Source organism: Antechinus flavipes, chromosome 4 (assembly GCF_016432865.1).
Source record: "Antechinus flavipes isolate AdamAnt ecotype Samford, QLD, Australia chromosome 4, AdamAnt_v2, whole genome shotgun sequence".
Classification (NCBI taxonomy): Eukaryota; Metazoa; Chordata; class Mammalia; order Dasyuromorphia; family Dasyuridae; genus Antechinus; species Antechinus flavipes.
Window position 1 is genome coordinate 95782000 of NC_067401.1, and position 13944 is coordinate 95795943.

The 13944-nt window shown below is 36.6% G+C and overlaps 1 protein-coding gene across 2 annotated transcripts in view; it reads left to right on the forward strand.

The window, feature by feature from the left end:
- Positions 1-13944, forward strand: part of B3GALNT2 (beta-1,3-N-acetylgalactosaminyltransferase 2) — a 36438-nt gene that overhangs the window by 14416 nt on the left and 8078 nt on the right. For both annotated transcript variants that reach the window (XM_051993561.1, XM_051993560.1), the window contains exons 6-7: positions 9360-9470; positions 11282-11360. In XM_051993561.1, the coding sequence (XP_051849521.1) occupies positions 9360-9470; positions 11282-11360 (190 nt within the window). The remainder of the gene's footprint in view (positions 1-9359; positions 9471-11281; positions 11361-13944) is intronic.

Below are 13944 nucleotides of genomic sequence, written 5' to 3' on the forward strand. Positions count from 1 at the left end.
TATCAAGGGCAGGAGGAATAGAACAGAGATGCAAATTTTCAAGAGTCCTTAAAATACTAGTGAAATTATTAGAAGACTTGCATTTTCTTTCTCTTTTTTTTTCCCACTCTTTTTATTTATTTATTTATTTTGTTAAAGGTTTTTATTCACAAAGCATATGCATGGATAATTTTTCCAACATTAATCCTTGCCTAACTCCCAGCCGCAAATTTTTCCCTTCTTCCCCTCCATCCTCTTCCCCATCCAGCAGGCAATCCAGTACATGTCAGATATGCCAAAAATACATGCCAGATCCAATATGTGCATACATATTCACAGAGCCATCTGGTTGTGCAAGAAAAATCAGCTCAAGAAGGAAGAAAAATAAAAACTGAGAAAAAAGAAACAAAATGCAAGCAAATAACAACAGAGAGAATGAGAATGCTATGTTGTATTTCACTCTCTGTTCCCATGGTTCTCTCTCTGAGTATAGATGGTTCTCTTTATCACTGAACAGTTGGAACTGGTTTGAGTCATCTCATTATTGAAGAGAGCCATGTCCATCAGAATTGATCATCATATAATTCTATTGTTTCTTTGTGTAATGATCTCCTGGTGCTGCTCATTTCATTTAGCATCAGTTCATGTAAGTCTCTCCAGGCCTCTCTGGAATCATCCTGCCGGTCGCTTGGTACACAACAATAATATTCCGTAACATCCATATCCCATAATTTATTCAGCCATTCTCCAATTGATGGGCAACCACTCGGTTTCCAGTGTCTTGCCACTACCAGAAGGGCTGCCACAAACATTTTTGCACATATGGGTCCCTTTCCCTCCCTTAAGATCTATCTCTTTGGGGTATAATTTCAGTAGAAACATTGCTGGGTCAAAGGGTATGCACAGTTGGATAACCTTTTGAGCATAGTTCCAAACTGCTTTTCAGAATGGTTGAATCTGTTCACAGTTCCACTAACAATGTATCAGAGTCCCAGTTTTCTCACATCCCCTCCAACATTCGTCATTATCTTTTCTTGTCATCTTAGCCAATCTGAGAGGTGTATAGTAGTATCTCAGAGTTGTCTTGATTTGCATCTCTCTGATTGATAGTGATTTGGAGCACCTTTTCATGTGGCTACAAATAGTTTCAATTTCTTCATCTGAAAATTGGGAGACTTGCCTTTTCAAGCATTGTAAGGCTTCACAGACTGAATTTGGGTTATTTTTCATGTGTCTAGGATTAGTTTTGTCCAGAAAGAAATAATGAGGCAACAGTAAATATATGAAGTAAGATCTTTACTTGTGCATGGATTTTATTCTGCTCAATAAAGAAGAGGAGAGTTGGAGTAGTGTTCCATTTCAGTCAGGGTCTTTTCTTTGTGGGTTATAAATGCTTGACAATGGCTTGATGCATTCAGATAGGACCGTTTCATATCAATCCAGATACCTTCTGAAATGCTCTGACATTTGGCCTTTGAGCTGATTTGTAAAGTAACTGCACTTGTATCAGCTGAAGTTATCTGGTTTGGAATAGGGTAATCTGTACAGCAATAGACCCTTTAGGACTGACTAGACAGTGCCTGGTAACCCTGTCCATAAAGGAAAGGGGAAAGAAAGCAAGTATCAGTTCTTTATTACCCACTAGTTAAAGAATTACAATCCCTCTTTCCTCCAGCTTTAGGAAAGGGAAGAAAAGAATTTATTGATAAGCAAAAATTGTCTTCCCCTTATTGACATCAACAGTGATACTTCTGGCAGTTGCTATCAGTCCTGATATTTCAGATGGCATTTTTGGTTATTCAGTTATTTACCAAGAGCCTAAAAACCAAAGTTTTTTGGTTTAATTTTTTAGGTTTTTTTTTTTTAATTTTTATTTAATAATTACTTTATATTGACACTCGTTTCTGTTCCGATTTTTTTTTTCCCTCCCTCCCTTCACCCCCTCCCCTAGATGGCAAGCAGTCCTTTATATGTTGGATATGTTGCAGTATATCCTAGATACAATATATGTTTGCAGAACCGAACAGTTCTCTTGTTGCATAGGGAGAATTGGATTCAGAAGGTATAAATAACCCGGGAAGAAAAACAAAAATGCAGATAGTTCACATTCGTTTCCCAGTGTTCTTTCTTTGGGTGTAGCTGCTTTTGTCCGTCATTTATCAATTGAAACTCAGGTCTCTTTGTCAAAGAAATCCACTTCCATCAAAATATGTCCTCATACAATATCGTTGTAGAAGTGTATAATGATCTCCTGGTTCTGCTCATTTCACTTAGCATCAGTTCATGTAAGTCTCGCCAGTCCTCTCTGTATTCATCCTGCTGGTCATTTCTTACAGAACAATAATATTCCATAACATTCATATACCACAATTTACCCAGCCATTCTCCAATTGATGGGCATCCATTCATTTTCCAGTTTCTAGCCACTACAAACAGGGCTGCTACAAACATTTTGGCACATACAGGTCCCTTTCCCTTCTTTAGTATTTCTTTGGGATATAAGCTCAATAGAAACACTGCTGGATCAAAGGGTATGCACAATTTGATAATTTTTTGGGCATAATTCCAGATTGCTCTCCAGAATGGTTGGATTCGTTCACAACTCCACCAACAATGCAATAGTGTCCCAGTTTTCCCGCATCCCCTCCAACATTCATCATTATTTTTTCCTGTCATCTTAGCCAATCTGACAGGTGTGTAGTGGTATCTCAGAGTTGTCTTAATTTGCATGTCTCTGATCAATAATGATTTGGAACACTCTTTCATATGAGTGGTAATAGTTTCAATTTCATCCTCTGAAAATTGTCTGTTCATGTCCTTTGACCATTTATCAATTGGAGAATGGCTTGATTTCTTATAAATTTGAGATTTCCATCATTAGAGAAATAGTGGATTATGCTCTAGAAGAAAGAGTGAAGGAACTCAGGAAGAACAGGTTAAGGTTAGAAGACAAATTGTTTTAGATATTTGGAGGTTCTTGTGAGATATCCAGGTAGAGAGATCTTAGAAAAAGCATTGACAAAAAGAAAGAGGGACGTTCAACCTATGAAAGAGTACCCTCATGTAGGAAATCTGCATTCAAATCCCAGTCCTGCTACTTCTCCGTGATTAGAATTGCCTAACACAGATGTGAGAATCTTAAGAGCTCTCCTTCAAGAAGGCATCTCCCATTCATATGCTCAGATCACAGAAGATTCCTTGATCAATTCAACCACAGAGACAACTTTTTCATTTAAATAATTGCCTTAAATAGGTTAAACTTCTGGAAGAAATCAAAGTCAATGTCTTTACCTTTATCCATTTTCCATTTCCCAACATAAACAACTCATTTGAATATGTTAGGTTAGAACTACAGTAATCACATAAATCACCAATATGTTTTTTTTCCTTTATTTTTATTATTTGGTGTTGATTTTGACCTCAGTTTGAAACAGTTGGTCTGACTACATAAAGATTGCTAATTGAGCCTCCTTGCAGTTTCTGTTGGCATAGTTACTGAGGACCCCAAAAAAGAAAGTCTTACCACCAAAGTTCTTGGCCCTGTCACATAGTTCAACATCAGGAACTGATATGAATTTCCCAGTGGAAATAACATTTAAAAAGAAGCATCACCATCTGCTTTGCTGCTGACCCTAAGGACTAGAAGAATTTTTTTTCTGACATGCAGCTGAAACCCTCCTTTATGAAGTGAGCTCCTGGAGAGCAGAGGCTGTCTGAATTTTCTGTTTGTTTCACCAGCCTTAGCACAGTACTTTGTATATAATAAGTCTTTTAAAATGTGTTTTCCTCCCCCATTGATTTTATTTATTTAGTTAGAAACAACTCCCAAATAACAATCTTGTGAAGTTTTTTTTGGTGGAATTTGTCTCTGTTCCTTGTAATAAATGTAGGGCATCCATTTGAAAAAAAAAAAAAAATTTTTAGGTCTTAGTCTAATGGACTTTTTTCTTAGGTATGCCAAGTAATACTGTTGCCATTAAAAATAATTTCCTATTGCAAATCCACTTAGTTTCTTGTGGAAACTTGATTATAGTATGCTGAATCTTGAGAATGAATTTGAGCTTTGCTGAATCAAACTTATTAGCACTGAAGAAGAATAGATCGGGGCAGTTTACATGTATGGAGTCAGCAGAGAATGGAAAGACCGAGAGACAAATAGTCTACTTTCTTCCATGTAAGAGAAGGGAGTATATAATTGTCTATCATTTTATTCCCTCCTGGAGTGTTCACTTAATAACCTGCCAGGGTAGTATGTCAGTAGTGCAGCTTGTCAAGTAAGCAAATCTCTTGAAATGTTTTCATAGTGTAACTCACTGAGGCATAAATTTCAGGATGGAGTCAAAAGAGTTAAATGAAACCTGTAGCATGTGCCACTTAAAATATTGCTTAGTCTAATTTCAGATTACTTTAGCATAAAAACCAAAACTAATTTCAGTATTTAAAAAATCAGATTGCTTTGGTTCACCTGAATCAACTAGACTTCTTCTATATTTATTTTTGTATATATCTGTTTTTGAAGAGGAGTTAAAATCTATAGTGATTATCTCTTCCCGCCTGTACTTCTTTTTGTCAGTTTAAAAATATTTCAGTAGTGTTTATTTTCCCAGTTACATGTAAAGATAGTTTTTACATTCATTTTTGTAAGACTGTGTTCCAGACTTTTTCTTCCCCCCTTCCTTACTTCTCCCCTCTACAAGACAGCAAACAATCTGATAAAGGTTATAAATATATGAACATTTTAAACACATTAGTCATGTTGTGAAAGAAAAATCAGAGCAAAAAGGGAAAACCACGAGAAAGAAAAAGCAAACAAAAAACCCGATGAAAATAGTATGCTTCAATCTCCATTCAGCCTCATAGTTCTCTCTCTCATACACACGCAGACACACAGACACATACACACTGTCTCTTTCTAAATGTGGTTGCCTTTTTCTATTCCAAATCCATTGAAACTGTCTTAGATCACTATATTGCTGAGACGAGCTAAGTCTATCATAGTTGATCATCACATATAGATTATCTAATTTGAAAGTATTAGATAAGGTTTTTCAGAGAAATTGTATTAAATTAAGACCTCACTTCTGTCAGTCAGACTTTTGGTAATCACATCCATCCAAAAAGCAATAGAAAAACCCAGAAATAATCCTTTGTCTAATTCTTTTCCTTGTCCCCAGAAAAAGTTACTATGAGCCCTATGAGTACTATAAAATAACAAGTCTGCCTATGTAGAATCAGAATCATTCTTAAGTAGTAGCTTCCTGATTAAGAGTTATATATAGAATTAAACTAGTCAGTTTTGCCAGCTTTATTAGCTTTGTTAAGGATTTGAGAAACAGATGAGAAATGCTGAGAACTGACAACTGACATTAAAAGCAGATATAATAGATTGAGAAGCTATTGGGGGCTATTTAGTTTGTGGTGTGGGGGCTATTTAGTTTGTGGGGTGTGTGTGTGTGTGTGTGTTAAATATCTCAGCCATCTTTGAGATCATCAGTCACTGATCAAGTATAGAGGCAGAGTGGATCTTTGCTAAGCTCTAGGGATACCAAAAAAGGGGCAAAAACTCAAAACAGTTTCTGCCTTCAGGAACTTACATTATGATGGAAAGAGACTACGTGTAAATAACTGGGTACATACAGGACCTTTCCAGAGTAGATGGAAGGTAATGTGAGAGGAAAGACACTAGCACTGGGAGATAGGGGAAGAATTTTGGAGAGACAAGTAGGCAAGTGTCCACGTGTTGTATTCCACTCTGCTTAGCCCGTTTTTTTTTTTTTTTTGTTGTTGTTGTTGTTTTGTTTGGTTTTTTGCTGCGGCAATTGGGGTTAAGTGATTTTCCCAAGGTCATACAGCTAGGAAAGGTTAAGTGTCTGAGGCCAGATTTGAACTCAAGTCCTCCTGACTTCAGGGCTGGTATTCTATCCACTATGCCATCTAGCTGCTCCTAGAACTGAGTCTTAAAGGAAAACAGAGAAACTAAGAGGCAGGACAAAAAGAGCATCCTGAGCAAGAAGCATAACCAGGATAAAGACCGAGAGCTAGAAATGCAGTGTTGTTGTCTCTGATGAATAGGAAGTTGGCCAGTGTGGCTATATCTCGGGCACTGTGGAGTGGAATGAAGTATAATAGGAGGCCTACTTGGGAAGAGCTTTAAATACCCAAAAGAGAACTTTATATTTAATCGTAAAGTTGGTAATATATGGAGTTTAGAGGTCACACAAACATTTTAGGAAAGTCTCTTAGGGCCCTGAGTTGAAGATTGGATGAGAGTGAGGAGAGATTTGATGCTGGGATACAATCTGGAAAGCTATTGAAATAGTGGAGAAAGGTAGCAGAGGCTGTAAGAATAGAGATGAGGAGGATCATACATGAGAGAAATTGTGTAGCTAAAAGTGAGATTTGGTAACCAGTTAACTGGATATATGCAGTAAAAGTAAAGAGTTGAGGTTGACAGCAAGGCTTCAAACCTGGATGACCAGAAGGATGGTGTTCTTGCCAATAATAGGAAACTTGAGAAGAAGGGAGAACTGGGGAGAAAAGAGTAATGAGTATTTTTTAAAAATTTTATTCATTCATTTCATTTTTGGCAGGTTGAATTTAGCTTCTCACAGAGCAATTGGTGATATACTAGAGCTGTGGGAAAGACTACGTTAGTTACACCCTATTAGTGATCATGAATATTGATTGATTGGTTGTCCTTCATTCTTTAAGAGGATCTAAATGACATCACTGTATTAAAGTCAAATTGCAATGTATCAGACTATAGCTGAGCAGATCAGTACGAGCTCAGAATGCTGTGCCACAGATCAGACACAAATAGTCTATGTGAACATTTGGGATAGATTCTCTAACTTTGCACAGCTCGCATTTCTTCTGAGCTAATTAACTTCTGCCTTGCTCATAGAGCACAACTCCTTCTCTACCTACCAAGCTGGGCAGTCTTGTGTTATTGTCTCCTATATCATGCAATCAATTTTAAAGTTTTTAAGAATGTCCTTGTATCACTTTTTCTGAAGCATGAGCATTTGCTGTATGTGTTCTCCATAAAAATCTTTTTGTGCCAACTCAGTAGAATTTACTACTAACTAAGAATTTCTTAGTTCAAGAAAGGATTTCACTGTCTGGTATCTTATTGATCTTGCGAATCTTCCTAGGATAGAGACACATTGATTAGTGATAAGGACATGGTCCTAGAGAGATGAGCTGAATACTTCCATAGTGTTCTTCAAGAACATCATCAATCAATGCTGAAGCCATTGACCACTTGCCTCAGGTTGAAATCGATCCCTCTCTAGCTGAATATGTGCTATTAGGCTTCTTTTGTGTGACAAAGCCCCTGTTGCTGATTCTATTCTAGCTGAGATTTACAAGGTTAGGGGATCCATTGCTCATACAAAAGCTGACAAATTTTTTGGGTAATGTGGCAACAGATGGTTATGCCCCAGGATTTCAAGAATACCTCCATTGTTTCTCTCTAAAAAGGTAAAAGGAATAGATTGTTCTGCAGCAATCACAACGGGGTCTCTTTTTTAGTAATTACTGGCCAAAGTTCTCCTTGATAGGCTGATCCTATATCTAGAAAGACATTTACTTAAGGTCCAGTATTACTTCAGAAGAGGCCAAGGAACAGTCTATATGGTGTTTGCTACCTGACAACTCCAGGAGAAAAGTCACAAGCAGAACAGAGGCCTGTAACACATTTGTAGATCTGATCATCTTCAGATCTTTGATACTGTCAGTCGTGAGGGCTTATAGAAAATTATATCAAAATTTGGTTGCCCATAAAAGTTTGGCAGTCTTGTATGTCAGTTTTTTTTAAATTTAAATTTTATTTTATTTAATAATAACTTTATATTGACAGAATCCATGCCAGGGTAATTTTTTACAACATTATCCCTTGCACTCGCTTATGTTTGTATGTCAGTTTTATGATGGCATGCTTCCCCAAGTTCTGGACATTGGAACAATGTTCTCCACTTTCCCAGTCACCAATAGAGTAAAACAAGGCTGTATACTTACTCTCATGCCTTTTAATACGATGTTTTCAGCCATGTTGTCAAACGCCTACAATGAGGACAAAAATGGCATCAAGGTCAGCTACTGCACTGATGGTAAATTCTTCAACTTGAAAAGGCTGCAAACCAAAACCAGAGTGGAAGGAGTGTGTAGGTGCATGATTTTTTTGTTTGCAGATGATTATGCACTCAGTGTAACCTCCAAAGGTGAGGCACAGCAAAGTATGAATCAGTTCTCTGCTGCTGGTACTAATTTTGGCTTAACAATTAACATAAGGAAACATAGGTTCTCCAACAGCCAGCACCACACCATCTGTATGTGCAATCATCAGTTACAGTAAATGGAAAATGTGAGTGCTGTGGATAAGTTCTCTTACCTTGGCAGTGTACTTTCCAAGGATGTCCACATTGATAATGAGATTGACACAGACATTGCCAGAACTGGCTCAGTGTTTGGGAGGCTCTAGAGAAAAGTGGGTGAGAAGAAGTATTTATTGGCCTGGATACCAGACTGAAGGTCTGCAGTGCCATTGTGCTGATCTCATTGTTCTATGTCTGTGAAACCTGGACAGTGTACAGTGTACCAGTGCCAGGCTAGGAAACTGAATCAATTCCATTTGAATTGGTCATGAATATAGTGATTACTGAACTCCTAAGAGCCTTCCCTTCTCTCCCTGCCCCTCCACCCCCAAAAAAGAAGAGGACAGAGATTTAGGATACATGGGTAAAGAACTAGGGCTCTGACAAGAACAGTACAACTAAAAAAGTGAAGTGTCATGAAAACCTAGTAAAGAGAGCATCCATCAGAGGTGATCATCAATGTCAGATACTTCTGAGGTCAAGAAGCATAACAACTGAGAAAACACTATTTGATGGAGCAATTAATAGATGATTGGTAACTCTTGAGAGAACATTAGAAAGAACACATAGAAAGTGACTGGGGATGGCTGTGAGAGAAGTCTGGGAGGGACTGGAATCAAGGGTGCAGATGGAAGGACTAGATGAGGTGCTTGAGTGCTGGAAGATGAAGAAACTTCTTGATAAATGGCCTCAAGGAAGTAGACATCATCCCTTAAAAATATAATTGATTTTCATAATCCTTCATCATTTGAAAGAGGTATTGCTCAATATCCTCTTTCAGAAGGTAAATATATCTAGCATATGTTTGGAAAATTTAAATGTAATGTGGTTAAAGTAAAAGAAAAAACATTTTACAACTTGGATGCATGAGAAAACTTATGCTGTACATTATCTTTCCCAAAGTATTTCATTTAATTTGTTGAAACCTAGATTATTCTTTGTAGAATATTATTTTCTTTGTGAAATTTAATTTAGAGGTTTATTTTTTCTTTAAAAAAAACCCAGAGCTTTGAAGGCACAATTGTATGGGAGAGCCAGGATCTTCAAGGCCTTGTTTCTAGGAATCTTCACAAAGTAACTGTGAACGATGGAGGGGGAGTTCTCAGAATCATTACAGTAAGTCATACTTTCTAGATTTGCATGGCAAAATTTTTTTAAAAATGCTACAAGTTATCATACTGACTGATTATTCATTTTCCTTTTTGCCCAAATCCTTTCACTAGGAAGTAGTAGTCTAGGTTAGTATATATTTGATAATAGATATATATTTAGGTATCACTATAGCATAAAGACCTGAAAAGCTAAAAACCTCACTGTTACACATTGTAAATGCAAATATAATGAATAGATTACCTTAGTATAAAATGTTTTTGTAGTAGTGAATTGCTTGAATGGAAAATGTCTCTTTTTCCCAAAGTTTTTCAGGTGAGAATTCTTTATGAACCCTTTCTCATTGCTGTCCAGAATCTTCATTTTTTTGTGTTATCAGGCTGGTTATATTTCATTTAAAATACCACTTGAAAGAAAAGTCTAAAATGAAGACCCTGTGTGTGTGCTTTAAATGTTACTAAAGGAATTTGAGATTCAGAACTTTGACAAATTCAGTAAATTAAAAACTTCCATTTTGTTTCTTTAATCTTAGTAAGTATAGAATTTTAGGGAATAAATAATAAATCAAGAAAGCTTAAAATTTGCAGGTGCCCCAGATGATCTATGATTTAGCCAAAGGAAAGACATTTAATGGTCCTAAAAGTTTTCTAGATGCACTTAGAAGTTGTCTTGCTCAAAGTCATACAGCTAGTAAGTATCAGAAATAGAATTTGAAACGAGTTCCTTATTTCAGGGAAAATCTCCCTTTCCCCAAAAATGTATACTATATATCCCAGAATTCTGCTACCTTGGCTGGGCATTTTTCCAAAATTCCATCAGTAATTGAAGAGATTATTTAGAGTCTAGAGTCAGTGTGACCTGTCAAGAATAGTCTGGCCACAGCTAGACAGAGTTATAAGTTTTTTGTATAGTCAGTGAATTCAGCTATTTTTGTAGCTACAAAATTTGAATCTCTTAACATCAATCTTGTTAAGACATTCCTTCAGCAAACAGTTAGCATTTTTGTGATAAGTCAAGAGTACCATCAATTCCACTGAACTTTGCAGATGGCCAGCTTACAGGTATTATTCCTGGCAGCAGTGCTTACACAAAAAAATCTATTTGAAAGATGGATGGCTATAAGGATAGCAGTGTGGCAGGCTGAGATTAGGTGAGTAGAAGTACAGTACTGACAGAGGGAAGTAGTCTTAGACAAGAAGACCTGTTTCTGGAAATAGCATCAGCAGAGCCTATATTGGTATGAAATGACAGTTCAGAGTGAATCATGGCATTGGACAGGTGTAGAGTAGTTAAAACCAAATGTTAAGGATAGTTGCATTATATATGTACTCTGTGGAGAGAACTTCTGAGAGCTATTTACTCACTGTTCTTCTTGCAGTATCATGTTAATGACTGCACTTAATAAAAGTATGTTTAAACTACATTGAAATTGACTGTTTAGAAGACAGCCTGAATATGAAAATGTTTCATTTTCAAGTCTGAGTTACTGAAAACAAAAAAGATGTTGAGGAGTGGAAGTTAAAATGATGTTCTGTTTTGGACTTTGGCCATAGCAAAAACAAGACAACATGACTATATAAGGTAGCCCGGGGGACCTAGGAGTTTTAGGATGCCTGAGGTATTATATTCTAATTAGATGAAGAAACATGAGAGAACAGTATAATTGTAGTGATATTAATTCATCTTAGTGCTTTGTGAACTTAAAAGAATATTTGCTCTGAAGTATTCTGGTTTTTGCCAAATATTTTGAAAATGTGGATGATTATTATAATGAAATATGGTGAATATTTTATTCTTGCCTTCATTTCTTTTTCTAGGCTAGTGAAGGAGCATTGCCTTATGAATTCATGGAAGGTGTAGAGGGAGTAGCAGGAGGCTTTATTTATACAATTCAGGGTAAGTTTATAGGCAAATGAATGAAAAAGCCTATGGAATTTCTTGGGCCTAACTCTTACCAATCTAGAATTAAAAAGCAGGGTTTTCTCTCTCTTCCCCCACTCCTTCCTTTTCCCCCTTCTTTTCTCCCTTTTGTCCTTCTCTTCCCCCCTCCCTCCCATCCTCTTCTCCATTAATAATAGCTTTTTATTTTCAAAATAATACCAAGATAGTTTTCACCATTCACCCTTGCAAAAATCCTGTGTTCCAGATTTTTCACTCCTTTTCCTCCACCCCCCTTCCCTAGGTAGCAATTCTTCTATACATATTTCCATATCTATCATGCCACACAAGAAAAATCAGCTCAAAAAAGAAAAACAAATGAGAAATAAAATAAAATGAAGGCAAACAACAAAAAGAGTGAAATGTTACATTGTGATCCACATTCAGTTCCCATAGATCTCTCTCTTTCTGGGTGTAGATGGCTCTCTTCATAAAATCATTGGATTTGGCCTGAATCATCTCATTGTTGAAAAGAGCCATGTCCATCAGACTTGATTGTCATATACTCTTCTTGTTGCCATGTATAATAATCTCCTGGTTCTGCTCATTTCACTTAGTATCAGTTCATGTCTCTCCAGGCCTCTCTAAAATCATCCTCCTGATCGTTTCTTTCACAACAATAATATTCTGTAACATTCACATACCATAACTTATTCAGCAATTCTCCAACTGATGGGCATCCACTCAATTTCCAGTTTCTTGCCATTATAAACAGGGCTGCCACAAACATTTTTTTCTATGTGGGTCCCTTTCCCTCCTTTAAGATCTCTGGGATATAAGCCCAGTAGTCACACTGCTGGATCAAAGCGTATGCACAGTTTGATAACTTTGAGCACAGTTCCAAATTGTACTCCAGAATGGTTGGATCCATTCATAGTTCCACTAACAATGTATCAGTGTCCCAGTTTTCCCACAACCCCTCCAACATTCATCATTATTTTTTCCTGTCAGTCAGTCTCACAGATGTACAGTGGTGCCTCAGAGTTGTCTCAACTTGCATTTCTCTGATCAACATTGATTTAGAGCATTTTTTCATACAACTGGAAATGGCTTTAATTTCTTCATCTGAAAATTGTTCATATCCTTTGACCATTTGTCAATTAGAAAATGGCTTTGTATTCTTATAAATTTGAGTCCGTTTTCTATATATTTTACAAATGAGGCCAAAAAGCAGTTTTTAAAGATAAGTGAGAAGCTTTTTGGGAATGATACATTCTTACCACTGGCCTCTTTTCAGCAGAGATGAGATAGAACATTTTTGTTGAGTGTCTCCTGTGCTGGTTGTTGGAAAGACAAAATGGAATTTGCTCTTCTTTGCTTTTAGAGGACTTGGGTCATCCTATCCTCTGCACTTGGATTAGGCCAGTGAAACAGTGAGGTTTAGTAAGTTCCTATGTTTACATTTTTCTTTGAGTCTTTTTCTCTTCTTCCTGTAATGCAGATTATAAATTTCAGAAACGTCCTTTAAGAGCTCAGCGGCTTAGAATATTAGCTTGAAAGTTTTTCTTTAAGTAATTATTTAAAGGAAATTTTTGAGATTAGTATTTATTCACCTGTATTCTCTCAGTCATGGTCAAGAATGAAATAATACTGCCAATATATTCATAACTGAAAGCGACTGAAGGAGCAAGGACTGCTTGGTGATAGCACAGTTTTCAAAATCTGAAAAACAAATGCAGCATAAATCCCTTCCAGTCAATCAGTACAATCCCTTCTGAAGGGTTCTTGGAGTAGAAGTGTCTGTTTTGCCAGTGACTATAAAAGAAGAGAGAGAGAGACTTCTAGGGTTTTAGTATAGTTTACTGCTATTGTCAGGTTTAGAATAATGCCTATGTTGGGGAGGCCTTTCATGCTACCAAGCTTTTATATTAATTGTTTTGGACAATATGAAATGAAGCATGGCATATGCAGACCTGCCTGATAAGTTGGGTTTTTGAGGTTTTTTTTTTTTTGATTTTTTTGCTGAGGCAATTGGGGTTAAGTGACTTGCCCAAGGTCACACAGCTCTGATAAGTTCTTAAAGAGAAGTTCTGCTTTTATTCTCAAAGCTTCTCATGTTATTTCCCTAGTTTCCTAGGGGGAAATAGATTGAAGCAAAAATCAGTGTTAACAGAAGTGAATTGGTTAAAAAAATTTCCCCATGTATTATATTACACCTGTTACATAATAAAGCTGGATCTAAAATTTGGGCCCATAATCCCAGCCCAGTGTTCCTTCCAATAGATGACATTGATGAGAAGGATTTTACTTAGATCATGCAGAAGAGATTGGCTGTATCAGCTTTGGAATAAAACTGTAAGGAAGTTAAAAATTTTTCTTAAAGCACTTGTCACTGAAGGGACACGTAGATAGAAAAAAAAATACTGTTCAAGTATTAGGTCTTTTGTGTAGTCCAATAACTTGGGATTCTACTCCCCTGTCCGTGCTTTGTTTCTGAGGTAAATGATACCCCTGTTTTGATTTTAAAAAAAAAAAAAAAAAAAGCTTTTCATGTCTTTCTTTTAAGATTATTGTTGAGAAAACCTCTGAAGGTGTCTCCCAA